The following is a 25,355-nucleotide window of genomic DNA, read 5'->3' on the forward strand; positions in this document are numbered from 1 at the left end:
CCTCTCCTGTTTAAAAGGTTAAGCTCAACTCAGACTTCCAAGTCAAACTGTGGCCATGACTGTACCCCTCCCTACCTGCTCTGCAGAACTAAATGAGAAGACAGAGCAAAAGCATAAATTTGCCAGCATCAGAAGAATGAAGGCACTGGATGGTAAAACAACAAGGAAGTCAGAATCCATATGCCACAAAATCCTTTGAAGCATTTCATATTTGCCCTGGGAAAGATATTGCATTGCACTAACCAAGCACTTTTCAAGGCATTTTACAAACATGAATGCTCACAGCATCCCCATAATGTAGATCAGCGTAACTATCACAGTTGTAACCAGACTCTGGAACCAGTGTTATGTCCCACACAGCAAATCAGTGCCAGTCTGTTGAGTCCAGAGAGGTTCCTTGAACAATTGCTATTACAAATGTCTCAAATTTTTCTCTTCAGTGCTTCTATTTTATCATGCCTCTGTCTTCCACATTGAAAATTAAAATGTTATAATTTTTTTCAACACCAGCTCTGCTTTTTCAGGAGAAAAACAAGGTGGCAGTTAGGAGGTTCATTACCTACAGGACCATTTCCAGTTTGATTGCAAAAGTGATATTCCTGGCATACCAACCCCCTCCGTTGTCCCCATACTATCCTCTATAAGATTCAAGGCAAAAAACAAGCTGTACAACCAGTATTTGCTGAACTGCAAAATCCAGGGGACATCCATTTCTAGCACAATTCCTGGCTCCTCACCTGCCGGCATGTCCTAACAGGGGAACATGCACTTTAGAGTACATCTTGCTGGTATTATTAGCTAACTGTTGCACCCAGCAACACTTTGACCTGGAGGCTGCTCAGAAATTATTTTTTTATATTAAAAAAATAAAAGTAGGTAGGTAGATAAGCACTTGGCTGAGTGTTTCTGCACCAACTGCAGGGACTCATTTGCCAAAGACTAAGGTGGTTATGCAGTTCCCCTGGATTTAAAAAAAAAAAAAAAAAAAAAAGAAGGCAACAAGACTGGTATATTTATCGGAGGAGAAGGCAGGCAGGAAGAATAGTTTCCCTTGGTAAAGTTTACCATTCAGTATCTGCAGCCGCTCATGTGGAAATGTGGTACTCTGCTAAAAGTTTTGCACTTCATATTCTGATTCCATGGAATTCAAAAGGGTCTCATACTCAGGATTTTTGCCCTTGCATACATTGTCATAGTTGTTGTCTTTCATGGTGACAATTTCATAGGATGTTTCAGCCTCCAAATTTATCTTTTCTTTTAGGCACTGAACAGGTACTTCTGCATCAGTGTCCAGTCTTGTGACTTCTGCAGTGCTATGGCTGAAATAAAGAAACATTAAAAAGGAGGACTAAATCAAAAGTAATTATATAGATATAAATATAACTCTTAATAGAAAAGTAATATGAAGTGTTTATGGGTTAAGATTAGCATGAGGTACTACTCCTGCACTAAGACATTAATGTCCTGATGCTGCTAATAAATTAGACTGTCAAGGTATTCAGTACCTGCCCCTGCCCTTCCCCTCCCCTCACCCCCCCCAAATAAAAATTCAAAGAAATCTTTGGCTTTTCACTGAATAAATAAGCTTTTCTGAAATAAATGTCAGTATGATAGCCTCAAAGTCTTCTCAACATCACAGATGAAAAAATTATACTCACAAAGCAACTTCATAGGTGGGTTCTGGGAAAAAAAAAATAATCAAAGAAATGTATCAATAAATTTTATGATTAATGTGCCACAGGGAGAAACAAGAAACAAACAAACAAAAATAAACCAACCAAACCCAGCTGCTCCCGGGCATTCCCACCTTCAGGAGTCACCCTCCCCCCCTGCCTCTCCCTGCGGGAGAACGGCTGGGGCTGGGGCAGGACAGGGGCCGAGGCAGGGTGACGGGGAGGACGGGGGCCATGGGGAGAAAGGGGCCATGGGGAGGATGGGGATATGGAGCCGCGGAGGGCTCAGCACCGCCCAGCGCCCCGCCGCCCCCCGGCCGCGCCCGGCGCCGCTGCTCACCCGCCTTGGTCCGCCGCCGGCACAGCAGCGCTGCCAGGAGCCCGCCGATCGCCACGCCGCCGAGGGCGGCCGCCAGCGCGTAGAGGTGCGGGGAGAGCGCGGCCCGCGGCGGCCCTGCGGGAGGTGCGGTGCGGTGAGGGGACCGCAGCCCGCGCTGTGCCAAGCGGACCAGAGCCCTCTGAGCAGCGCGGGTGGCAGGGGTCCCTCGGGCTGGTGAAAGCTTCCAGTGACCGCTGACTTTGCTTGACAGCCCGGTGAAAGCCTCAGCCGTGGCCAAAACAGGGACAAACTGTGAAGGCTGGGGCTGAGATCGTTGTTAACGTTTTCATCCCCGTTAAGGCACAATCAGAAAGCAAACATCAGGCAACACATGAACCCTGGAAGGCCTGTGGATGGGCGGCCGAGAGGGCGGCTCCTGCCTGCGTTTGACAGGCCCAGGGTTTGCTCCCAGCAGCAATGCAAAATGGGGCAGTCGGTTTCAGTGTCTGGTCTGCAGAGTGTTTGCCAGCCTGCCCCTCCCTGTGCAAATCGTGTGTGTTTTCACCAAGGGGCTTGCTCACCTGTGGCAGTGGGAGCCCTCTCTGAAACGACATCATTCCTGGCGGACAGCGTTGCTGTGGACAGATCTGCCAAGGCACAAGGGTGAACGCACTGCAAGGGGTCCCAGAGCTCCCCTGCAGTGTCAGCCAGAGCAGCCTTTTCCTGGTGAAGCCACTGCAGCGAGGCAGGGAGTGAGCTCTGCCTGGGCAGTCTGCATTATCTAAGGCTGTCACTTCTGAGGTGCATGGAAAGAAAACACCCATCTCACCTGCTCCCATACTGACGAGCCATAATTTTCTCTCTGCCGTGTCATCCTGTATGTTCTCTGACAGCAGGCTCGCACACTACCTGTGGCACTCATGCTGTCCTGTCCCTGGCCATCAACCCCTGCCAATGGCAGCCCTGTGGCTCTCGGCACTAGCACCTGCAGCTGGCTACACCACAGCCAGGGATGCCTCAGCTTTGCCTCGCTGGGACTCACCCAGGTTGCTGCGGGACTTCCCCACTCCCTCCCTCCCCGGCTGGCCTGGTGTGCTTCACCACAGGCAGCAGCATCTTAAGGCTCCCCAGGGCACGGAGCCCTAAGGCAGGTCTTGCCCCGGGCGACTCCCGGTGAAGCTGTGTGACCCCTGGTTTCCCAGCCCATGGTCTCCCAAGCTCTGGCTCGGCTGCTGTTGGGGGACTCCACCCCATCACCCCCATCTGAGCTCCTGCTGGCAGGCAACAGGAGGGACCATTTCTATCCTTCTCCAGAGAGGATCTGCAGCCCCAGAGGGCCAGCATGTGGACTTGTCTCACTGACAGCCTGTGCCATTTGCATGCCAGCAGGGTGGAACCAGCCCGTCGCTGCCACCCAGGTCACTCACCTCCCAGCACATGGGGAGCTTTGCTGCCTTCTGAGGGGAGTGGGGGTCCTGTGTGCCGGCTGGTCCCAGGCGTGGGTGGCTGTGTGACTGGGGACCCTGTGGGACAGACTGCTCATCAGACGGTTTGCTGCATGCCCTGCCTGAGTTCCAAGCCAGGCAAAAGCGAGATGTGCCAAGGGCAGAGCCGGGCTCCCGTCCTGAGCAGCGATCCAGACACGATTCACATTCAGTGCTACGTGACTGATCCCTGGGCGAACGGGAACCGTTTGCCTCACTGGTTCCTGCCGCTGAGGTGAGGAGCTACAGGCTGGGGACTCACCTCTCACCACCAGCTCAACGGCATCGCTCCGCTGCACCACCCCTGCCCCGACTCTGTTCTCTGCCTCGCAGTAGTATGTCCCCGCGTCGGAAGGCCGCAGGCTGTCCCACGTCAGCTCGGCCTGGCTGCTCAGTGGCAGGGCTGTCCCCCCTGGCACTGCCCGGAACCAGCGGTAGCTGATGGGTGGGGACCCGTGGGCCACGCAGGTCAGGCTGGTCCTGGCTCCCGCTGGCACCGTCAGCCCCAGCGCGCCGGCCCTGATGGTGGGCTTGGTTGCTGGCACTGGAAGACAAAGCAGAGGGACCTGGGTTGTGCTGACCCCGGCAGTGATGGGGGCAGGTTTCCTTCACTCCATGGCAGCTCGCGCTCTAGCCCTAAGCTTTTTTCCCAAAGGGGCAGAGGCACCATCGCCTCTCCACTGCATTGCATAGGTTGAGCTCTACACACCTGTGCCTAGGGCAGGTTCACACCAGCCTTGCCACCTGTTGCTACTGCCACATCACAGAAGGCCTGCTCTGTTGGTTCAGTGCCTGTCCCATCCCTCCCAGTAGCCCCCCTGAGAAAGACTGTTTTTTAAATGCACACTGAGGATGCTTGCAAAAGGGAGAAGGCACATTTGGCTAGTATGACACCTGCTTGCTCTCCTGTTTGCTATAAGAACCAGAGACACTGGTTATCGGCATAGAAAGAAACCCAGACCTGGGTGCTATCTCAAACACCTGTGGATCAAGTGGCCCATTGGTAGATCCAGACCGGGGTGCTGACTAACTGCTCCCCCCTTCCCCGATCCATCCGTACCCCTCCACAGTGCCTCCACAGAGCATCAGTTCCTCCTTGGTTGGTTAGAGGGACTAACAAAGCCAGGGACAGGAGAGGCTCTTCTCATCCAGCTACCTCAACTCTTAGCTTGGATATGGGTAGACAGTATGGGGAGAAAGACATCCTGCCAGCTCCCTTTTCTCCTACATGCTCCATGGATTAGACTGTTTATACAAGAGCAGGGCTTTCTTGCTGGATTTACCTTTGATGACTCTAACTGTAGTGGTCACATCCTTTGTTATCAAGCTGTTATTTTTAGACCTCCAGATGACTTGACAGGTGTAGTGTCCGCTGTCGGGGATTTCAAGGTTCGTGATATGGAGTGAGGCATCCCCTGGGCTGCGCTTTGGGACACTGACCCGGTCTCGGAACCGAGCCAACAAGATGTGGTCACCAGATTCATCCCTCCGAAAGATGGTGGAGGTGCTGTGGTCTCGCTCCATGCTCCAGGTGAGTATTTGCTGTGTGAAACCTTCTGAGGGCATGTATGTACATGGTAAAGTGGTGGAGCCCATCCATTCCCCTTCCACCTGGTGGACAGCAGACAGATCCAGGAGGGCTGCAGGGAACAAGAGTTGAAGGGAAGAAATAAGAAAGCATCAAAAGAGGGGAAAGTCCTTAGGACAGATAGGAATCACCAGGCAGTGGAAGCCAGCATGCATCTTAGATGTGCTGTAGCCCACCCACAGCCAGCTAAATCGGGGCCTGTCCCCATCTCACTGAGCACAGGGAAGTGAATAGTTTCTTTGAACTCATGGCTATTTTTATTGCTTCTCTCTGGGTGCTTGCCAGTTCTCAATTCCTTCTCAGTATCGAGAGGCACAAATCCTGCTCCTGGTAGCAGCATCACAGCTACAGTCTTCACAAGACCTTAAGCAGTATCTCTTATTCCTGCTCCCTAGCCCCACTTCATGCCCTGCTTCTGCTGCTTGGCTTTCTGCTTATGCTTGCAGGATGAGTCAAGCAGCAGTGGCCTTCCCCCCATTGCTGACACTGACTGTTCTGACAGTAATAATTGCAGTTACCCCATACCCTCCGTATGGGAGGAAGGATGAACAAATCAAATTTATTGTGTCACTGCAATTAAGCATGCTCATTAGGCTCCAGGTTTGCACTTGTTAACATCACTAACTTCTTACACAGCTTCCCTGGTGCTCACAGAACCCAGCAGTACAGCTGTGCAAGCACTTCTCTCTGCAGCAGCACGTCCCAGAGCTGACAGGAGGGGCCATGCAGGGTGGGGAGAGGGTCTGTGGATCTCTGTCCACAGGAGCAGCTGAAGGGACTGCTGGGGTTGAGCACTGTGGAAACTTGTTTCTGACATGGAACACTGGTTTTCCTTTACTATATGACTTTCAGTGGGCAGGCACAGCTCCATTCTTCAAATCTCACATCCCAAACACAGTTCCTTGCTATATCAGCTTTTAAAGTTTTTTTCCATTTCTCTTCTTCGTTTTTTCACAGACTCCCATCATAAAAAGCTAAGGATGGTAGCTATTTAGAATCCTGCTGAGAAATACCCTTAGAGTATTTGGTTCACTCAAGTTCAAGCACATTGGCTACTGAGTGTATTCATCCGGACAGAGTTTTGTTTAAAAATCTCCTCTGTACTGTTTTGCATTGCTGTGTGCCATGTAATTGCTGCTAGCATCCACTGATTCCCTGTGGACTCAGCCACTCTGTGTGTGCCCAAATTCAGCATTAGCTAGGATGACCTTAAAGGAGAGCTGACTGAAGGAATGGGAGAAACTCAGCAATATAAAAATCTCTGAGACACCATTCTTAAAAGAAACATTTCCTCCCTGTGACACTTATCAAACTGTATGTAGACTTCCAGACAAATTATGTGAATTCTCCCAGCAGGGGGACATAGAGCTGGACAAGACAAAAACCTGAAGAGCTACATTTAAAATTAGCAGACTGGTCAGAGGAAGTTGTATTACCTGTAATAAACGGGTGGAGGGGGATGGAACAGGATGGGACATGATGACAAAAAACAACAACAATAAAAACTGTTATACTCTGGTCCCTTTTGTAAAAGAGCTGATCACATTCCTTCCTAGCTTGCCAGCACCAGCTTTCCTGGTGGTGTGGAAGTGGTATGCAGGCAACAGCCCTTAAGTATCTGGTCTGAATTCCTGGAACTGGAACAGTGGACCAAAACCAATCTTTTTGCTTTAGCTTTGGAGGACTTCAGATCTGACCTAGAATTCTTGGTTCATATCTGTCTCCACCAGACAAACACACTGCCAAAGGCTCAAGTGGGCACAGGAGAAGAGGGTGTGGATTTTGTGGTATCTAGTTTACTCTCCCGGTCTGTCCAGCTGTCTGTCCACTAAGACCACAGCTCCTGGGAAGTGCTTCATGTAAGCAGCAAATTACCTGAGTTTAGCTGGACTTGACTCACCTCTGACTATGCCCTTTTATCTCATTCCCCCTTCCCCTCTCTCCCCAGAAAGGCACGGGTTATGTTCCACTGCATTAACTCCCAACAAGTAGCTTAAGAGACAGATCCTAGAAATCTGCAGAGCTGCTTTGTGAGTTAACAGGGTACATACTTCCACCCGTTTTTCTAAATATCAGGAGCAGTTCTGCGCTTGTGTGTGCACCTTGTCAAAGCACCTTTCTCAAGGTTTCTCAGATCCTTCCTCTGCCAGTGTCAGTTGCCCTGGGAGCAACTGATTCCAGAAGAAAGTGCATATTCCAGCTTCACAAAAACAGTTATGGAAGGTAACTCACCACACCAGAGCAGGTCCTCTCCAAGAGTCCTGAACAATGTTGTTTTGTTCTTGCTTTGGTGCATGGGAGCTGACCTGCCTAATACTGCCCCACTCTCAGAAGTCCCTCGTTGTACCCAGTACTGAGGAAGACTTGTGAATTGTCAGGCTCTATTTTTCAAACAAGAAACTAAGGACTTTCCACATGTAACAACTTTTAAAAATAAGACACTATAATTCAGAGGAATTTCCCTCCCCTCTTAATACTCTGATTTTTCTTCTTGTGCAAGGAAGCATTTACTCACCATTGCAGCTGATGAAAGCCATCACAAACACCGCTAGCCACACCACTTCTCCCATTCTCCCAGAACTGCAGGTCTGCTCTCCCTTTTCTGCACTTCGTGACAGACACCCTCACGCCTTAGACCAGAAGGCAAGTCACAAACACTTCCCTTTCTTCTGTCCTGTGTCATCTAGGATTCAGGCTGTGCTGCCCTTTTTCCTTCCTTCTTTCTGAAATATCACGAGTCCATTTCACTGATGGCTGAGGTGAAGGGTGAAGGATGAACAAAGACTGTAAGCAACTTTCTGGTTCCATTTCATATTCCCATCCCCACCCACTTCTCTTACCATTCTCTTGACTTTTCTGGCTAATAATCTATTTTTTTTTCCTTCATAATAGTGTGTATATTTGTTCTTTCCCTTTCCTTTATTTTTTTATTTTTTTATTTTTCACTTCTTCCATATTTGTATTCACTTCATAATGAAAGAGGTTTATGATGGCTACATAGTCAAGTAATCAGTAACAAGGGAAAACAAACCTGAGAATGCTTGAAAGGTATGAATTCAGTTACCTCTGACTTGTCTGTGATGGTATGGCCCAGCAGGATACTCAGCACCTCTTTCCATTGCACTGTAAGTGCTCCAAACTGGGCATCCAGAACTGGAAAAGCACATTTGGGAGGCCTGACTGCATTCACTCATTGAACACCATGCAGGAGCATGAGGCAGAGACCAACCTGCTGTGGCTCAGTTCTGTTCCTTGAGTGTCTTCTCCTACTGATAGCAGTTAACTCTTTTACCATGCACATTTACTCACTTCTGCAGCAGCTTCTGAGTAGGCCAGTCTGTGGTCTGAGTGAGGAAGAAAAACAGCCTTAGTTTCTTTGCCTAAGTCTGAGCCTTTTAGACCAGAAAAAAGTAGGATGCCATTTTTATTTTTTTATTTTTATTTTTTTTTTCTGTTTCAACAGAAATGTGTAGAGAAGTATTCAAAACCCAACATCCTGCTCTTTACTATGGTAGGAATTTCCCTGCAAAAGCTGCATTTTCCACTACCTGCCTAGAAACTGTGCTTTATTGCAGTGCAGCTGCAACTGCAGTTGTATGTGGCAGGGACATGGAGCAGGTGCATAGTGAAATGAGAGGTTAACAACCTAGAGTCATCTGAATTTAATGTTATATAAGTTTTTACCATCTACAGGTGAGCAAATGGTCACTGCCTGGTGCTCTCATTTTCACAGCATCAGAGATTATCTTAGTAGACATTTCTGCAGCAATTGTCTAGCGCCTGAGCCTTTATACTTACTATGTTTCGTGCTCTGCAAGCACATGCAGTGTTTGTTTTCTGAGAAGGTGACTTGAATCTAGGAAGTGTTCTGGGCACACTCTGTAAGGGCACTTTTAAAAGTAGATCCAAAAGTTATCAATAGGTGTTATGAACAGAATTATTAAGAATTTAATATGTGGTTAACATTATCAAAAGGAGAAAGAATTAAAGAAGATAAGAAACATGTATAAAAGCAAGCCTACTGACCTAGTGAATTCTGTTGTAGGCTTTTAATTAGTCATGAAAGCAACTTTTTAATACTTACACAATAGTCATGCCACAGCATATAGTTTTAACTGCACCATTCAACACCACACATTGAAATGCTTCCAAGAAATAATTCAATTTCCCTTGCCATTCCTCATTATTTGGTCAGTGGAGAAGATTTCTGTCTGCACAGACTTCTTGACTTGAAAGAAAATTGTAATGAAGGAAAAGAAACAGCAGACTCCCCTGGAATACTTCTCTCACAGATGTCAATATAGGGGGTCTAAGGTTTGCAAGAAACTCAGAATAGTTTCTTTGAGCAGGAAGCAGGTATCTGAAATATAAGGAGCCATTTTCTGTTGGAGCTAGGACAAAAGCTCCAACAGAGCTTCCAGCAGCAATTTGTGTAGTTTTACCTCAGCTTTGACCCATCATGACAGGTATCTGTTCGGTTTAGCTGGTTACACTGCAGCCAAGTTCAGACGTTTTTCAGGAAGTGTTGCAGTTCAACAGTGATGTCTGGCTCCTTTTCTGTGCAAGGTAATGAACACTGGTGACTGTCTTCATTTTCCAAAATCAGTAAACTGATGAGAACAGTGAAGGTTTTATTCACTGTTTGGGCAGAGGCACGTCCACGCTCGGATGATTTGCTGAATGTGATTTCAGCTGAGCTCTGCTTATTGCTGCAGTAAAACTTGCAGCAGTACAATTTTCACTAAAACTATGGCAAGCATGGGCACCCTGGAGGAAAAAGCTGAATGTGGTGTGGCAAGACATGGTGCAAAAAATTCTTATGAGTCTCCAGGCTAAGAGCTACCTCCAGCTGTCATCTTTCTGAGAAAAATAACAGGCAATGGTACCATCCATTTGTGCAGAGCATGTCCTTGCTGATACAATGAAGACTTGATTTGGGTTGCCTTTTGTTCTTGACTTCTCTGATGATACCATTCCATTCTGTCTGTACCTCATCTGCCCACTCTCTGCCATCAGGAAGCCACTAGCTATGTTTGAGTGCTCTCTTCAATCAATCAATCAAACATAAAAAAGCAATTGTTAATATTCAGGCATTTTTTTTTGAGAATGAATGAGTCCATTTTCAGGGAGGTGATTTTAAACCAACATTGTGCACAATTTTGTCCATGACTGGTAATAGAAGCTTGTGCTAGTAACCTACCTCCTATTCAAAAGACTATGAAAGAAGACTATTTGGATTTTGGGGAACGTGCTCTGGAGCAAGCTGAAAACCCAAGCTAGAACTGCTGATATGGCAATTTTTTGAACCGGACATGCAAGACTTCCTGAAGATGTAATCATACAGGATAAAAGTTGACTACTTAGCTAAACCAAACATAAAGAACTGTAGTTCCTAAAATGTGATTTACATGACATCTTTGTCTCCCTGGGACAGAGATGTAGCTGCTAGTGTTCTTCTCCCTGAGTCCCGTGGTTTGTCTATTTCTTCAGGGGCACTCCTTGTGGTTTTGCATCTGACCACATGAAGAAAAACCCTTTTACGTCTATGTAGTTGCAGTGCCTCTGTATTTCAGTGCTTTGGATTGAATCCACTGCTTTCACCCTTGTAGTGCCAGTCAGGAAAAATGCCTGGCAGCCTTTCCCCACACAGGCACCCACATTCCCACTGCACACTGGGTATAACACAATCCCAAGAATCATTTATTCAACTCAAAGTGACCAATATCACTCTCTGGTCTGGAATTTCTGCTACTACATCTCTGGCTATTTAGAGGTAGTGCAGCAAGGATGCCTGTTTCATAAAAAAATGAGTGCAGGTGGGACCTCCGACCCCACTCATAGGGCTCAGCTGTGCAGAGCCTGGATCTTACCCTCAAGTTTTGAGTCTGCCAGGGGCCAAACAGGTTTTATGCAGTTCTCCAGTTGTGATTGATGCAAATAAGTTTTTAAGTCTGCAAGAGGATGAAATGCAACACCAAGCTTTGTGCAAACCACCAAGTAGGTAACTGAAAAAGAAAGTTCTCAAAGTGCTCTTTATAAAGAATCCACACTTGGGAAAAAAAGGCCAAATTTTGCTGCAGAACAAGATATTCTTATTTGGTCTAGCCATAGCCAACTTACAGATCTGGCTAAACAAAGTGTAAATGCTTCTTGGATGTCCCACAGAAGCTAACTCCAGGAGCCTTTACAGTTGCGTGCACCACAGTTCTCTCACATTTATCAGACAATCACACAGACAGTTAAGAAAATATGGCCTTTGTTCCACACAAAGAAACAAAAAGTTATGTAAATAAGCCCAAGTCATGTAACACAAAAGTGATGTACAAGTGATCTTTCCAAAAATTAACTTCCCAGAAATCCCTAAGCCATTAACATCAGTTTTAGGTTATCCATTACCTCAGCCAGACCCTTGTAAATGCTTCCTAGTAATAGGAAAGGAACCTGTATTTATATATGTCATCATCTGAGTATTTATTTCCTACTTGGTACCCCCCTAGGGGTTCACAAATGCAGATACCAACTACTCCCTATACCTTCAGGTTTTGCACTTACTAGGTACTGATGCTTTTGGCAGCCCCATTGCTATCACAATTCTTGCTCTTTGCAAGTTCCTCCTTTAGTGACTCCACAGAGACTGCTTGAACTCTGAGTTTAGTAAACACAAATGCTGGTGTAGGATGATCCGCCTTGACTTCAGCTCGTCTTCCTGATGTGCTGCTGCTAATATTCAGCCCCTATCTCGCATTGTCAACTGCTTCAAAACCTTGAGGGCTTCACCATCTTGTGCAAAGTCCACACCTTCTCTTTGAAAACAAAGATGAAAGAAGAAGGGAAAGTGAGCTAACTCCTGAGAACTGATAGCAGGGGTACATTGTTTAAAATAACTGCCTCAAACTAGTGTAACACAGAGGGTCTTTTCTGGCTAGTTTAAAACTAGCAGTGGCAGACATGCAGGCAGGGAGGGGAGAGCTGGCAGTGCTGGCTGCATTGTCATTCTTTTGTCCGTGCAGAGATCTGATCTAAATTAAATCACAGAATCATTCAGGTTGGAAAAGACCTCTAAGATCATCTAGTCCAACCTTTAAGAGCCAAGTCTTCTGGTTTGGTTGGCTCTACCTACCACCCCACTTACAGAAAGGGCAAGCTCTTTTTCCTTCATTCCCCAAGCAGCACGGGCTATACCCACCTCTTTGCTCAGATGTTGAGCAAAACAGGCACTTGGTTTTGGAGCACTTCAACTTTCCAATTGTTCCATATAACACTGGAGCCCCACATTCCCCTCATTCTCATTGCAATGAGTTCTGAGATGAACCTGAGACAGGTGGGCTGCTTTTCAGTAACTGTGACATTCTCTTTGCAGCCCCTCTCCATCAAACACATACATGCACACACATACACAATTTTTTAATACCCTTTTTAAACAAAGAGAACATTATTGCAAGGTCCCAAAAACTGTAAGGTCATCTAGAGCTGAAATGTTAAGAAAACATGAGTTTCCCAGGAAATTTCAATGCTGCCAATTTTTCATGACTTTAACACATTATTTAGTCATGATTTTTCTGTTATCCTCTGGAAAAGCCTTTTGGTGATAGTTGTGTGTCTTGCAATATTACTGCAACAATTTTCCTTTCCTACTCACTTTCCTCCTTAGGAAGAAGGAAAGATCATAAGACTGCACTGACTTTTTATACTCTCCACAATAAAGCTCATTTTCTTTTACAGGCTAAAATAACTCTTTTTCACTAACTCTTAACCTCAGATTGGACTAGCAGCAACTTTTACACCTTCTATTCCCTAAACTGTGGCTGACTAAAATCCATAAATATCACTTAACACAACATCCAAAGCCTATCCCAGCTCCAACAGATTCACAATAATTCCTGTGGTTTTAAGTAGAGGAACACTATATGCTTCCTCATCACACAGACATTCATGTACATGTACATCTATATGGTCAAAATATAGAGAAGTAGAACAAAATCTGCTAACTCTGCAGTCCTGAAGTTTAATGAACTTCATTTGATTCCCCATATTTGCAAGAAGCTGCATGTACACATCTACATTTTTTTTTCCAAGACATAATCACCAACAAAAATTGCTGTCTCTTCCCTTTTAATTTTGTAAACAAGGTTTCCTAGACCTGGATTTTAAGTATATTTTTTATAACAAGAAATAAAACTTGTGACAGAAGTCCATGGAGAAAGCGTAATATCACTTGTATCTGTAAAGCATCCCTGGTGGCTTGTGAATTCTGAAGAACTTTTATGTAATTGATTCATCAAATTACTCATTGGAGTTCCATATACTTTGATTTTTAATGGAAATTAATGAATAGCATTGTGCTCCAAATTTATGTATATATTGCATATAAGAAGTACTTCTCTCCTTTTAGAAGTTATACCAGGTAATTTTTTCTAATGTCTGCTTCATTTTCCATTCTGAGAAACTGTAAACAGACCCTATTCATCTTCTCCCACTGGTCGTGACTTAGTACACTCAGCTCATTCTGACTCATTCTTTTTTTTTTTTTTTTTTTTTTTTTTTTTTTAATATTTTTTGAAGCTGAGAAATTATAAGGCATTTGTGCAGGAGTTTTGTATCACTAATCATCCTTTACTGTTGTTCTCGGTATCTTTCAGAACAGTCTGCTGCAAGCATACGTAAAGTGAAAGCATTCCATGGGGTTTTACAGTCTTACAATTGTGTTTTCTAATGCAGTTGGATTCATTTCCTAATAGCTTCTAATCCTCTTTTTTAATGCTGGTGAGTTTTGAGTTGATGCTTCTGAGAACTGTACACCGGAATGCAGATCTTTCCCAAGTGGTAGCAGCAGATTTTAGCCCCACAAATCCACCATCTATGCAAATAATATTTCCCTTGCACCTTAAGAGCACCTCTTTATTTTACGTCTGTCCACTATGCTTTTCAGCAGACATGGTATTGCCCTGTCATCCATTATGAAAAGATTCTTCCATAAGTCTGCAGTATCCATGTCACAGACTTACTTAGGTTGGTAAAAATTATGATAAGAAAGCTTGTCATCTCTCTGCTTATCCTTCAAGCTCTCTAAGCTGTGAGGTACTTTATGAATAACTACAGAGAAGTTAACATTATGATCTTGCTGGCATTTTGAAGACAAATGAGTCATACAAAATATTCATGTCAAAATAATTTGCAAACTTAAGGAAAAGTATCTAATTTATTTGAAATACTAAACATCCATTGAAAGAATAGAGAATGTTATTTCTGAAAGAACATGCCTTGTTGCAAGATAGGAGTCTCCCAACCTGCCCAGCTACAAAACTGACAGAATTTGCTTTGTCATAGGAAGTGTGTCTGTATGTTATTGTGAGAGTGCTTCAGGAAGGCGTACTGAACACAGCATGGTTGGTTCACAAGGAATTTCTTCCTTTAAGTCTGCTGCTCCAAATGTGATAAGGTTCTTGGTTTTATCCTAGCTTTAATCTGTCTTTCAGGTCATCTTTCACAGTTGTCTCACATTTAAAAGGACAATATCACCCATGAAGCACTTCAGACAGATGGGAAGAGAAACATCACTTCCCACACCAGTTTCCTTCTGCACTTCTTATATAAAGGGGGATGTTTAACAACATTTCATGCCATTTCTACTCCAATCAGAAAAGGACTGTTTGTAAAGAGGATACAATTCCTTTTGGTCATATAAAACAGTAAGTTCAACACAGTGCTCTCGGCCTGTGATCTGCATGCTCCAGCTTTCACAGGGTTTTCTTCAACAGAAGTTGTTAAATAGGAACCAAGAAAAGCAAAATGGAAAGACAGCAATGTATAATTCAGAAGTTTATAAAGAGGCTTGCATTTTAACTACAGAGATTTTTTACTTTTTTCTTTTTTTTTTTAAAAAAAGGCTCCAATTACTCATAAAGGAGCAAAACCAGCTTGTGCAAAGATGAATAGGATTTTGTCTAGATTAAGGTACTCTTCAGGATTACTACATGTAGAAAACAGTTGGTTCTCATTTAGAATCCCCTACTTCATATTCAGATTCTTGGGCGTTTCCAACATTCTTATATTCATTTTCTTTATTTCTTTCATTTTTCATGGGTTCCATCATGTAGTTGTTTTCAGTAGAGGAGAGTGGTTCCTCATAATGAGCCATACTATCATACCTTGAAGAAGCCCCTGTTTTCATTGAGTTAGAGCTGAAATCAAAATAGAAAAATACAAAATACGAAAGAAGAATTGCAAGTAGAGTACACAAAGCATCTCCTAACAATGAAGATTTTGAGCAAGGTGGTGATCTGATTCAAACCCATGTGAACCTTGGCTATTGGATTATGACAGTCTCCTGAAGAAGAGAGTCTTTTCCTCTGCTTTCATGAAGCAAGAGAACCTTGAGCACTATATCAGCATTGAAGCTCTCCCTGGATTTGAGACAGGGACAGCAAAAGGTAAGTAAGCAACACAGGGATTTCCACCATCTCTTGGAATGGCACAAACAGACAAATGCTGTTTGTAAAACAAAGATATAGATATAGATTTTAAAAAGCACTGGAGTAATGGTAAATGGTGAGCTGAATGCAGCCTACATCCACCATAGAACTTATGATATCAAATATCTTTAAAATTAAAAGGTAAGTACTCTGAAAAGAAGTACCATCACACCATCTAGTTGCTTAGGGTTCAACTGTTATTTGAACTTGCTGCTTTATAGAGTGCTGGCACAGTAGAGTGTGCATAAAATTCATTGGCATGTCCTTTCACAACACTCCAGTCATCATCATAAATATATACATATACATACATACATTTTAGTTGTCACACAGTCCTTGCATGTTCTGGCTGCATTCACAGTCTTTGCAGTTTGGCTAGTTACAAGTAGATCAGTATGCTGATGTTTAGAAACACCTCTAACTTCCTGCCACATCCATGATTAAATAGGCACTTTCAGCCATGGATATTCTGGGGATAAACTAAAGTATAATCTGTGTATCACAAGCCTTAGCTCTCTGGAATGGGAATTCCTTCTCTTTACATTTTAAAGAACGCTGGGAATTTTCCCCTGGCAATGATCATTGATATTAACTCAGCTAGATGAGGCTTAAACACCTTTCCTTTGTTTTTACAATTCCAATACCGCAAAGGAAAAGATCTCTTCCTACATTATGCCTTGATGTAGAAAGCCCACAGATCATCAGTAAAACATACCACAGAGCTAACTTTCAACCTCTTCATGCATACTGCTTGGGAGGATTTTCATTTTGACAGCTTAGTAGCATTAATGTTTTTTCCTGCTCTGATAATAATGAATCTTTGGGGACTGTATGTTAAATGAAGGATTATACTCACTGTTCTACTTCATAGACTTGAGCTGGAAGAGAGCAGTTAGAAATGTGTGTCAGCAATTTGCATTTATATTCTGGAAAGAAAATTTCTACTTTGTCTCTTCTTGACATAAGAAAACACCTTCTGAGATCTGGGATCCTTAAAGATCATGTTAAGTGGGTCATGATCCTTATTCCCAGAATTCGGTCCAAGAAAATTAAAACAACTTGTATCCAAGAAGGAGCACAACTGGGTCAGAAGAACTGGCCAGAAGTCAAAGGTAAAGTTGAATTTAGGAACTAGAAGTTCCCAGTTCCCACAATTTTCCTATTCATTATAAGCTAAAAAAAATGATAGTTTAGAAAGACGTTGTTCTGGATTTCTTTAAAAAAATAATTTGATAATTATTATAAGTTAGCATCAAGGAGTTGTAGGAAGGTAATTAAAAAGAGATGAGGAGAAAACCATGGCAGCTAATATTAAAAAAGACCTCAGTGTGTCTTCTGTATGTTCCTCAGTGTTACTAGTGAGAAGGGAGTCTTAAATTTTGTCTTAAATTTTCTGGTACTGTTGTGGAGAGAAATAAAATAACTGGTACTGAATGGGAGAATTAATGACGACTTCTTTTCATCTAGGCACTAAGGAAGAAGTATTAACAGCATCTGGCACAAAGAGGTGCTTTGATACTTCAAAATATAAGATCAACACACTACCAGAAATCTTGAGAGATCTCTTAAAAAAAACTCAATAGGGCACATAAATTTGAGAACTACAGGATGTCCATGAGGACCAGAGGTAAACAACCATCTTAAACATAAGCTGAATAGAGCAGAGAAACCTGCTGAGCATCACCAACATGGCACCAGAATGGAAGTTATGGAGATGTCCCCCATTCCAATCAGCATTTAGATGGAGCTGAAAAACCTGTTTGAATGAGGAGCTGGACACTGCACAGCAGGAGTAGCCCCTGCTGGGACACAGCTGCCCACAGGCTCAGCCAGGGACAGCAGGCAGGACTGGAGAGTGGCCAAGGAGGGCATGCTGGGGACTCACTCTCTCAGTATCTGGGAGACTTTCTGGCATTGGAGACTATTTTCCCCTGAGGAAAAAGTGATTTCTCTGACTTTTCCAGTCTTCCTCCACCTATTTTGATTTATGTGTGGTTTGGTCAAATGTCTTCATGATTCAGGTACCAGAGCTGCTGCAGGTAGACATGAACATTGTACCAGCCCCAGCCCCAGCCCCAAAAGCCCTCAAAGTTAAAACCAAGCTGTGCACACACAACACATTCAAGCTCTCCAGAACAGCCCACTCACCTTCTTTGGGCTTTCTAACACAAACAATAGTGAAAATGACGAGGAAAACCACAGCGCCACACAACACAGCAATCAGGATGACCATGTACAGAGACAGGTGAGTCTTCTGGAGACCTAGAACAGTACAGCACAGGACTTTCAAATAGAGCAGCCCTCCCAGGTTGCAATAGCAGCAGCCCTCGCATGATGCTGACCACCTCCTGGAGGCTGCTCAGCCAACCTTTGAAATGGGCACACAAGATTGTACTACACGTTTGTGTCCCTGCTCAGACTTAAAGATCAGGCAGTCAGACTTAGAGTGCATGCATTTTGCTGAGAGGCTAGGGCCATGAAGATGACATGCTGTCTCTTACTCAGAGACACTGAGGCTGCAGCTGTGAGCTGGGCAGAAGAGTTTCAGCACAAGTCATGAAACAGAGCCTCAACCTGTATCATCACCCCTTTTCATTCAAGGATGCTGCCCAATTGCATTTGGATCACATTTAAACCTACCATGGCACTTCATACCTAGGTGAGGTACAGGAGGTAGTTGCTCACAGGCTTTGCTGCTGTTCCAACTTTGACACTCAAAAGACAAGAATGAACTACTGTTTGGGAATACAACAAGGGCCCTGGATGTTCCAGTTATGAAACTTCCACCCTCTCCCCCCCCCCCCAAAAAAAAAAAAACAAGAAAACAAGAAAACATCCAGTTTATTTTAAGAGTCACTATAGAACATCCAGGTCCCTTGAGAACAGCTAATAATACCACTTGCAGCTAAAATGCAGAATACTAATTTTGGGGTGGAAGATACTGGCTACTAAGTGGTCAGTTTGGGTCCCTAACCTTGTTCCTAGTTTTGTTTCTCTCTCCACTTACTTTGAGTTGTGTAATTCTTTCCCATATAACCCACACCTTTCTCAGTATTCACTACTGTTACGGGCAAATCTGCAAAACAAGAACAAGGATGAAAAGCTCACAATATATTTTCAATCAATAGGCAAACTCTAGAAACAAGTAATACCTATACACACACGTACATTCCCCCCTCTGCCCCAGTAATAGTGGTGGAAGCCCATGTAGTCCAAGAGATTACTGTAGTACTGCATAACACCAGCTCTGTTTTTTTCTTGCCCCCACCCCATACAATCAACAATTGTCAATGTCTTCTCTTAGCTTCTAGCTGCTGAAGATGATTCACATAACCTGCTATTATGGGGCACTATTAATTTTTGGGTCATATTTAATTTGAATTTAAGTTTCCACAAGTAGATCTATTTGAATCCAGCTCCGAGTTCCCACAACCCACAAAGATAAATTGGAAACCGTAAGTCCTTCCTCAAAACAGCTATGCAAAAAATGCAAAATGGAGCAGCCGGTTTCAGTGTCTGGTCTGCAGAGTGTTTGCCAGCCTGCCCCTCCCCGTGCAAATCGTGTGTGTTTTCACCAAGGGGCTTGCTCACCTGTGGCAGTGGGAGCCCTCTCTGAAACGACATCATTCCTGGCGGACAGCGTTGCTGTGGACAGATCTGCCAAGGCACAAGGGTGAACGCACTGCAAGGGGTCCCAGAGCTCCCCTGCAGTGTCAGCCAGAGCAGCCTTTTCCTGGTGAAGCCACTGCAGCGAGGCAGGGAGTGAGCTCTGCCTGGGCAGTCTGCATTATCTAAGGCTGTCACTTCTGAGGTGCATGGAAAGAAAACACCCATCTCACCTGCTCCCATACTGACGAGCCATAATTTTCTCTCTGCCGTGTCATCCTGTATGTTCTCTGACAGCAGGCTCGCACACTACCTGTGGCACTCATGCTGTCCTGTCCCTGGCCATCAACCCCTGCCAATGGCAGCCCTGTGGCTCTCGGCACTAGCACCTGCAGCTGGCTACACCACAGCCAGGGATGCCTCAGCTTTGCCTCGCTGGGACTCACCCAGGTTGCTGCGGGACTTCCCCACTCCCTCCCTCCCCGGCTGGCCTGGTGTGCTTCACCACAGGCAGCAGCATCTTAAGGCTCCCCAGGGCACGGAGCCCTAAGGCAGGTCTTGCCCCGGGCGACTCCCGGTGAAGCTGTGTGACCCCTGGTTTCCCAGCCCATGGTCTCCCAAGCTCTGGCTCGGCTGCTGTTGGGGGACTCCACCCCATCACCCCCATCTGAGCTCCTGCTGGCAGGCAACAGGAGGGACCATTTCTATCCTTCTCCAGAGAGGATCTGCAGCCCCAGAGGGCCAGCATGTGGACTTGTCTCACTGACAGCCTGTGCCATTTGCATGCCAGCAGGGTGGAACCAGCCCGTCGCTGCCACCCAGGTCACTCACCTCCCAGCACACGGGGAGCTTCGCTGCCTTCTGAGGGGAGTGGGGGTCCTGTGTGCCGGCTGGTCCCAGGCGTGGGTGGCTGTGTGACTGGGGACCCTGTGGGACAGACTGCTCATCAGACGGTTTGCTGCATGCCCTGCCTGAGTTCCAAGCCAGGCAAAAGCGAGATGTGCCAAGGGCAGAGCCGGGCTCCCGTCCTGAGCAGCGATCCAGACACGATTCACATTCAGTGCTACGTGACTGATCCCTGGGCGAACGGGAACCGTTTGCCTCACTGGTTCCTGCCGCTGAGGTGAGGAGCTACAGGCTGGGGACTCACCTCTCACCACCAGCTCAACGGCATCGCTCCGCTGCACCACCCCTGCCCCGACTCTGTTCTCTGCCTCGCAGTAGTATGTCCCCGCGTCGGAAGGCCGCAGGCTGTCCCACGTCAGCTCGGCCTGGCTGCTCAGTGGCAGGGCTGTCCCCCCTGGCACTGCCCGGAACCAGCGGTAGCTGATGGGTGGGGACCCGTGGGCCACGCAGGTCAGGCTGGTCCTGGCTCCCGCTGGCACCGTCAGCCCCAGCGCGCCGGCCCTGATGGTGGGCTTGGTTGCTGGCACTGGAAGACAAAGCAGAGGGACCTGGGTTGTGCTGACCCCGGCAGTGATGGGGGCAGGTTTCCTTCACTCCATGGCAGCTCGCGCTCTAGCCCTAAGCCTTTTTCCCAAAGGGGCAGAGGCAGCATCACCTCTCCACTGCTCTGTGCTGTTTGAGCTCGGTTCAGTTATACATGCACCAGCCTTGCCACCCTTTGCAGCTCCTGTGCTGAATTTCTCCTCTGATGGTTGTCACCGTCTCCATTCCTCTGTAAGTGACCACTACCCAAGCAAAGGAAATTCTGATGTTTTATAATGCAATATCCCAGTTACTTCCCTTCTGGTGCACATCCCGCAGAAACACTGGGTAATCCAGTACAGGTAGAACCAGGGAAATACTGGTAAGTGAGAAGCCACAAATCTATCCCCCAGCCCCTGAACCAAAGGCTGTGGTGGGTCTGAACTCCTTTCTTTGACCTCTTTTCTGCTTTGCTGGGGTGTCTGACACTTCTCAACACAATGCTCCTGTGTTGGAAGCAGGTGGGCACATGATCTGTTCAATTTTTTAAAAACCTTCCCAAGTAAGAAGTTCCAGTTTTGCATAGTTTCCTTGTTGAATTTACCTTTGACAACCTCAACTTTAGTGCTGATCTCTTTTGCTATCAGACTGTTGTTGCTGGCTGTCCAGGTGACATGGCAAGTGTAGGTTCCCCTGTCGGAGATTTCCAGTTTCAGGATGTGGAGAGACACATTTCCCGGCAGGTTCTTTGGGACTTCAACCCTGTTTCTGTACTCAGACAGGAGAACATGATCCCCAGAGGCATCCCTCCGGAAGACAGTACCAGAACTCTGGTCATGCACTACAGACCACGTGAGGGTGTGCTGCACAAAATCCTCCTCAGGCACATAGGTGCATGGCAGGACAGCAGACCCCTTCCATACGCCTTCCATCTCATTGGGACCCATCAGGTCTGGGAGAGCTGCAGGGAAAAATGTAGAAAAAAGAAAAATAAGCAGTTAAGGTAAAGGCAGTTCCTGGATGACTAGAGATTGGCAAGAACATCAATAGGTAGATTCCAGCAAATCAGAAGCATGGGCAGGTCATTGTAAGTGTAGACTGATGGTCTTTTCAGGTATGAGGTAACAGAAAAGCTATATGATATGAGGAAGGCAAGTGGGAGACAGCTGATTGTCAGAACTGTCTATTTGTGCTGAATTTGGTCTTATGCTCTGCCTGGTGCTTACCTGCCTATTCCTTCAGGCAAAATAAGCAAGTAAGCACCAGGCAGAGCATCAGATCAGAATTAGGAAGAGGTTCAGACTTGAGGGAATTGGTTTGATTCATTCAGTTATGCAGCTCCCCTCTCACCTAATGTCACTCTGGGGACTTTCTTGGGAAGCACCGCACATTAACAGCAAACCACAGTTTCAGTGTTTTTCTCTCCTCCAATGCCTACTTGTTCTTCTGAAAGACACTGCTTTTCCTAGCTGATCTGAATTTAAGCAATGGATTGAAGACATAAAACTCTTTAAACTTTCCTGTAAAAAAGAGGCCCATTGCTTTTGACCCAGTACATTTTCATTGCTCTTAGGAACAGAGAAACATCTGAACCAATGTTTCTAGAGATACTTCTTCACCCTTTCCTCCTGGTTTCCAAACTTCCTCTTTGTCATTGCCATCCTACAGATGTTACACATGATGTCAAACTGCAGGGCTCAACAAATCTAATCTCAGCCCTCAAGTTTCTTCTCTCATGAGAACTGATAATTGATAGACCAGGGTCAGACCTAAATTAATTGTGTGGCTGTTTCAAGCCTTGTGATTACAACAATACCCATCTTCCTTGCCACTTGGCCCAGATTTAACAGCTATTTATGCTTCTTTTCACACTGAGCTGCTTGAAAACTTGTAGAATCTTAGAATTATTTAGGTTGGATAAAACCCTTCAAGATCACCAAGTCCAACCATCAACCTGATCTACTGAGTTCTGCCTTAGTGCCACCTGTTCCTTTCTCTTACATGCCTATATTTCTTCATACTTTCAGGAATGAGGACTCCACTATCTCCCTGAGCAGCCTGTTCTAATGTCTAACCATCCTTTTCATGAATAAATTCTTCCTAATAGCTGAGCTAAACCTCCTCTGGAACAACTTAAGACCTTTTCCTCACATCCCATCAACTGTCACTTGAGAAAACAGACTGACACCCACCTTGCTACAACCTCCTTTCAGGTATTTGTAGAGAGCAATGAGATCTTCCCTCTGTCTCCTTTTCTCCAGAGGAAACAAACCCAATTGCCTCAGCTGCTTCTCTTAAGCCTTTTTTTTTTTTTTTTTTCCCTCTAATCCCTTCACTAGCTATGTTGCTTTTCTCAGGCCTTCCAAGGCCTACCACATTAGTTTATTCTTTTTCACTAGCCCTCTCCGCAGTACAGCAAAGCAATGGGTGAGATGCAAGAAAAAGCATTCCAAATAAAAATTTTTGTTTTTAAATGTTTTCTGTCACATCAGAGCAGCATCTCTCCAAGCATCATGGACTGTCCTTTTTGGTTCCAGCTCTGGAAGCACAAGAATTAACCAGACTCTCAGTGTTGGGCTGCTTTCTGCATTCTTTGAAGTAATCCATCACAACATACACAGGATCTTTGTACTGGAAGTGCAGGGACAACATTTCCATAGGCTTTACACACCGTTGCACTCTGCAGCCACAGGATTTGAAACAGCTGAACACTGAGCGAGCGGCATGCAAAAACATGGGCTCTTTTGCCATATTTCTATTCCTGAAGCAGAGCCTCCCCTGTACCAACACACACTCTGACGCAGCAGTGCCAGGGAAGGAACTGCCTCGGAGCAGGAGACCTTCCCACGTACTCACCGTTGCAGAACAGAAGCAGGCTTACAAGCACGGCTGCTCTCACCAGCATTTCCATCTTTCAGGGCTGCAGCTTTATCCCTCAAATAAAACTAGTCTGCTCTCTCAAAGTCAGGAGGCAAATCAGGAGTGACTTTTTTTTTCTTTGCTCACTCTGTCATCAAGAATCCAAAACAGCTACTGGTGGTGCTTCCTTCCTCTTTTTAAGAAAAAAAAAAAAAAAAAAAAAAAAGATTGTTTTAGCAACAGAGGTGTGTGCTGAAGTGAAGTCCTACTGGACAGTGTAAAGAAAATTTAAGAATTGCTTCTACTCTATTTTCTACTGCATATGCCTTTCCCACTTCTTTTTTTGAATTCCACTTAATTAAAATAATTGCTTGCTTTTTTCCTCATGAGCACTTATTTGCTCTTCTTTTCCACCTTGCTTTGTTTACTAAGTAACACATTTAATGTAACCATAATACACAAGAAGCTCAGAGAACTTAAGAAACTGAATAAAAGGTGTTAAGAAGATGAAAAACCAAGATCCATAGCATTCATTTTCTTACCAACTTTTCCATGACACTCCCAACTGTATTTTAAATAAAGATTCATAAAACACCTTAAATCTTTACATTACCACCACAAAACAGAAAATACCATAAGAACCTATTTAAGAGGAGTGGAATTTATGTATTTAAATCTGAATGCACATAATTTCCAGGAATTGCAGACACCTGGTTTGACCATTCCAGTCTATGTCACAGATTGATCCTCCTTTCTCACATAGCAATTCAGCTGTAAAATTTAATTAGTGATTTAGCTGTTTAATTTAATTGGTTAATTGTATTCAATTAATGTCATGAATTAGGGTCATATGTACCTGCATTTCCCTGTGGACTACTTCGGAAGCACATTAACGATTATATACATAGAAAGAAAAAAAAAGAAACTTACCAAAGTAGAAACTCTTTGAGACTAGGCAATCATGATTTCTTAACTCTAATGAGATCTGTTATTATTTGTTAAAGATAGTACTAGTCACTCTTTAGTGTTAAGTAGTTTGAGCACTAGATCTGTATAGAAGAAATATTTATTACATATGGAAACATTATGTTCAAGAGATTTAATATATTTTTGTCTTCTACAGCTCTTCACTTACCCTCTTAATGGCAGAAATACTTATGCTTCATTGTATTCAGCTAAATTGATGTAAGCACTTTGCTATTGCTACTTCCAAATTCAACATTCAGTCTTCAAATGAAAGTAACCAGAATAATTAAACAATCAACAAAATCTTAAACCATATCCTAAAATACAATCACCTTTAACGACAATAAGGCAGCGTTTGCATCTGTAGAAGCACGGTGTAGGATACCAGCACAAATAATGTTGCATACCTGATTCTGAAGTAGCGGAAATACAGGGAAAAAATAGTTCTTGTAGTCTTATATATAGCTTAAAGACAGCCCCACCTACATTATCATTTCTGGGCAGCTTCATTAGATTATTATGTAGTTTAACATTAAAAACAGGAGATTTGTGTATGCGGTCTTGGGAGCTCTGATATTATCTTGTTCCTTTTCTTTCAAGGTCTTTGCTTTCAATAGGATATCTTACTTTTACATACATTCATATTTTAGAGTCACTAATAGTTCATTCTGCAAAATATTGGTGCTTAAAAGCCTGGATATGTATATGAATATAAAAATTTTTGACTACTTTGATCTAATAATAGCAATATTATTGGTATGAGTCTGAATTTGTTTCTTTTCAGATCATTACATTCTGATCTATGTTTCCCTGAAGATGATGGTTTTCCTATACACAATTTTCATGCCTTTATTAGGTTAGAAAAGTCTTTTTTTTTTTTTTTTCCACAAGATGTCATCAGTCACAACCCAGAGAATCATCAGTTCAGCTAATTCCTTATCGTCTACTGTATTTGCAGCT

At 44.5% G+C, this 25,355-nt stretch overlaps 2 protein-coding genes across 6 annotated transcripts; both read right to left on the reverse strand.

The window, feature by feature from the left end:
* Nucleotides 1-991: 991 nt before the first annotated feature.
* On the reverse strand, nt 992-7,846 carry VSIG4 (V-set and immunoglobulin domain containing 4). 3 transcript variants are annotated; one of them, XM_084534237.1, is made up of 8 exons: nt 7,580-7,845; nt 4,760-5,116; nt 3,739-4,020; nt 3,420-3,515; nt 2,574-2,639; nt 2,014-2,127; nt 1,659-1,680; nt 992-1,319 (listed from the first exon to the last, which is right to left on the reverse strand). In XM_084534237.1, the coding sequence occupies exons 1-8, from the start codon at nt 7,632-7,634 to the stop codon at nt 1,109-1,111; spliced, it is 1,203 nt and encodes a 400-aa protein (XP_084390363.1). In that variant the 5' UTR covers nt 7,635-7,845; the 3' UTR covers nt 992-1,108. The 3 variants fall into 3 exon arrangements, with proteins under 3 accessions (XP_084390363.1, XP_084390365.1, XP_084390364.1); XM_084534239.1 differs by lacking the exon at nt 1,659-1,680 and having other exon boundaries at nt 992-1,348; nt 7,580-7,846; XM_084534238.1 differs by lacking the exon at nt 2,014-2,127 and having other exon boundaries at nt 7,580-7,804.
* Nucleotides 7,847-14,254: 6,408 nt separating this feature from the next.
* LOC311443986 (V-set and immunoglobulin domain-containing protein 4-like) lies at nt 14,255-24,186 on the reverse strand. Of its 3 annotated transcripts, XM_084534694.1 has the most exons (10): nt 23,972-24,186; nt 23,427-23,622; nt 21,175-21,531; nt 20,293-20,574; nt 19,974-20,069; nt 19,128-19,193; nt 18,544-18,612; nt 17,685-17,798; nt 16,393-16,414; nt 14,255-15,245 (listed from the first exon to the last, which is right to left on the reverse strand). In XM_084534694.1, exons 2-10 carry the CDS (start codon nt 23,479-23,481, stop codon nt 15,059-15,061), a joined length of 1,248 nt encoding a protein of 415 aa, XP_084390820.1. In that variant the 5' UTR covers nt 23,482-23,622; nt 23,972-24,186; the 3' UTR covers nt 14,255-15,058. The 3 variants fall into 3 exon arrangements, with proteins under 3 accessions (XP_084390820.1, XP_084390822.1, XP_084390821.1); XM_084534696.1 differs by lacking the exon at nt 16,393-16,414; XM_084534695.1 differs by lacking the exon at nt 16,393-16,414 and having other exon boundaries at nt 17,656-17,798.
* Nucleotides 24,187-25,355: the final 1,169 nt, after the last annotated feature.

The sequence above is a fragment of the Aythya ferina genome, assembly GCF_964211825.1.
Source record: "Aythya ferina genome assembly, chromosome: 13".
Lineage (NCBI taxonomy): Eukaryota > Metazoa > Chordata > Aves > Anseriformes > Anatidae > Aythya > Aythya ferina.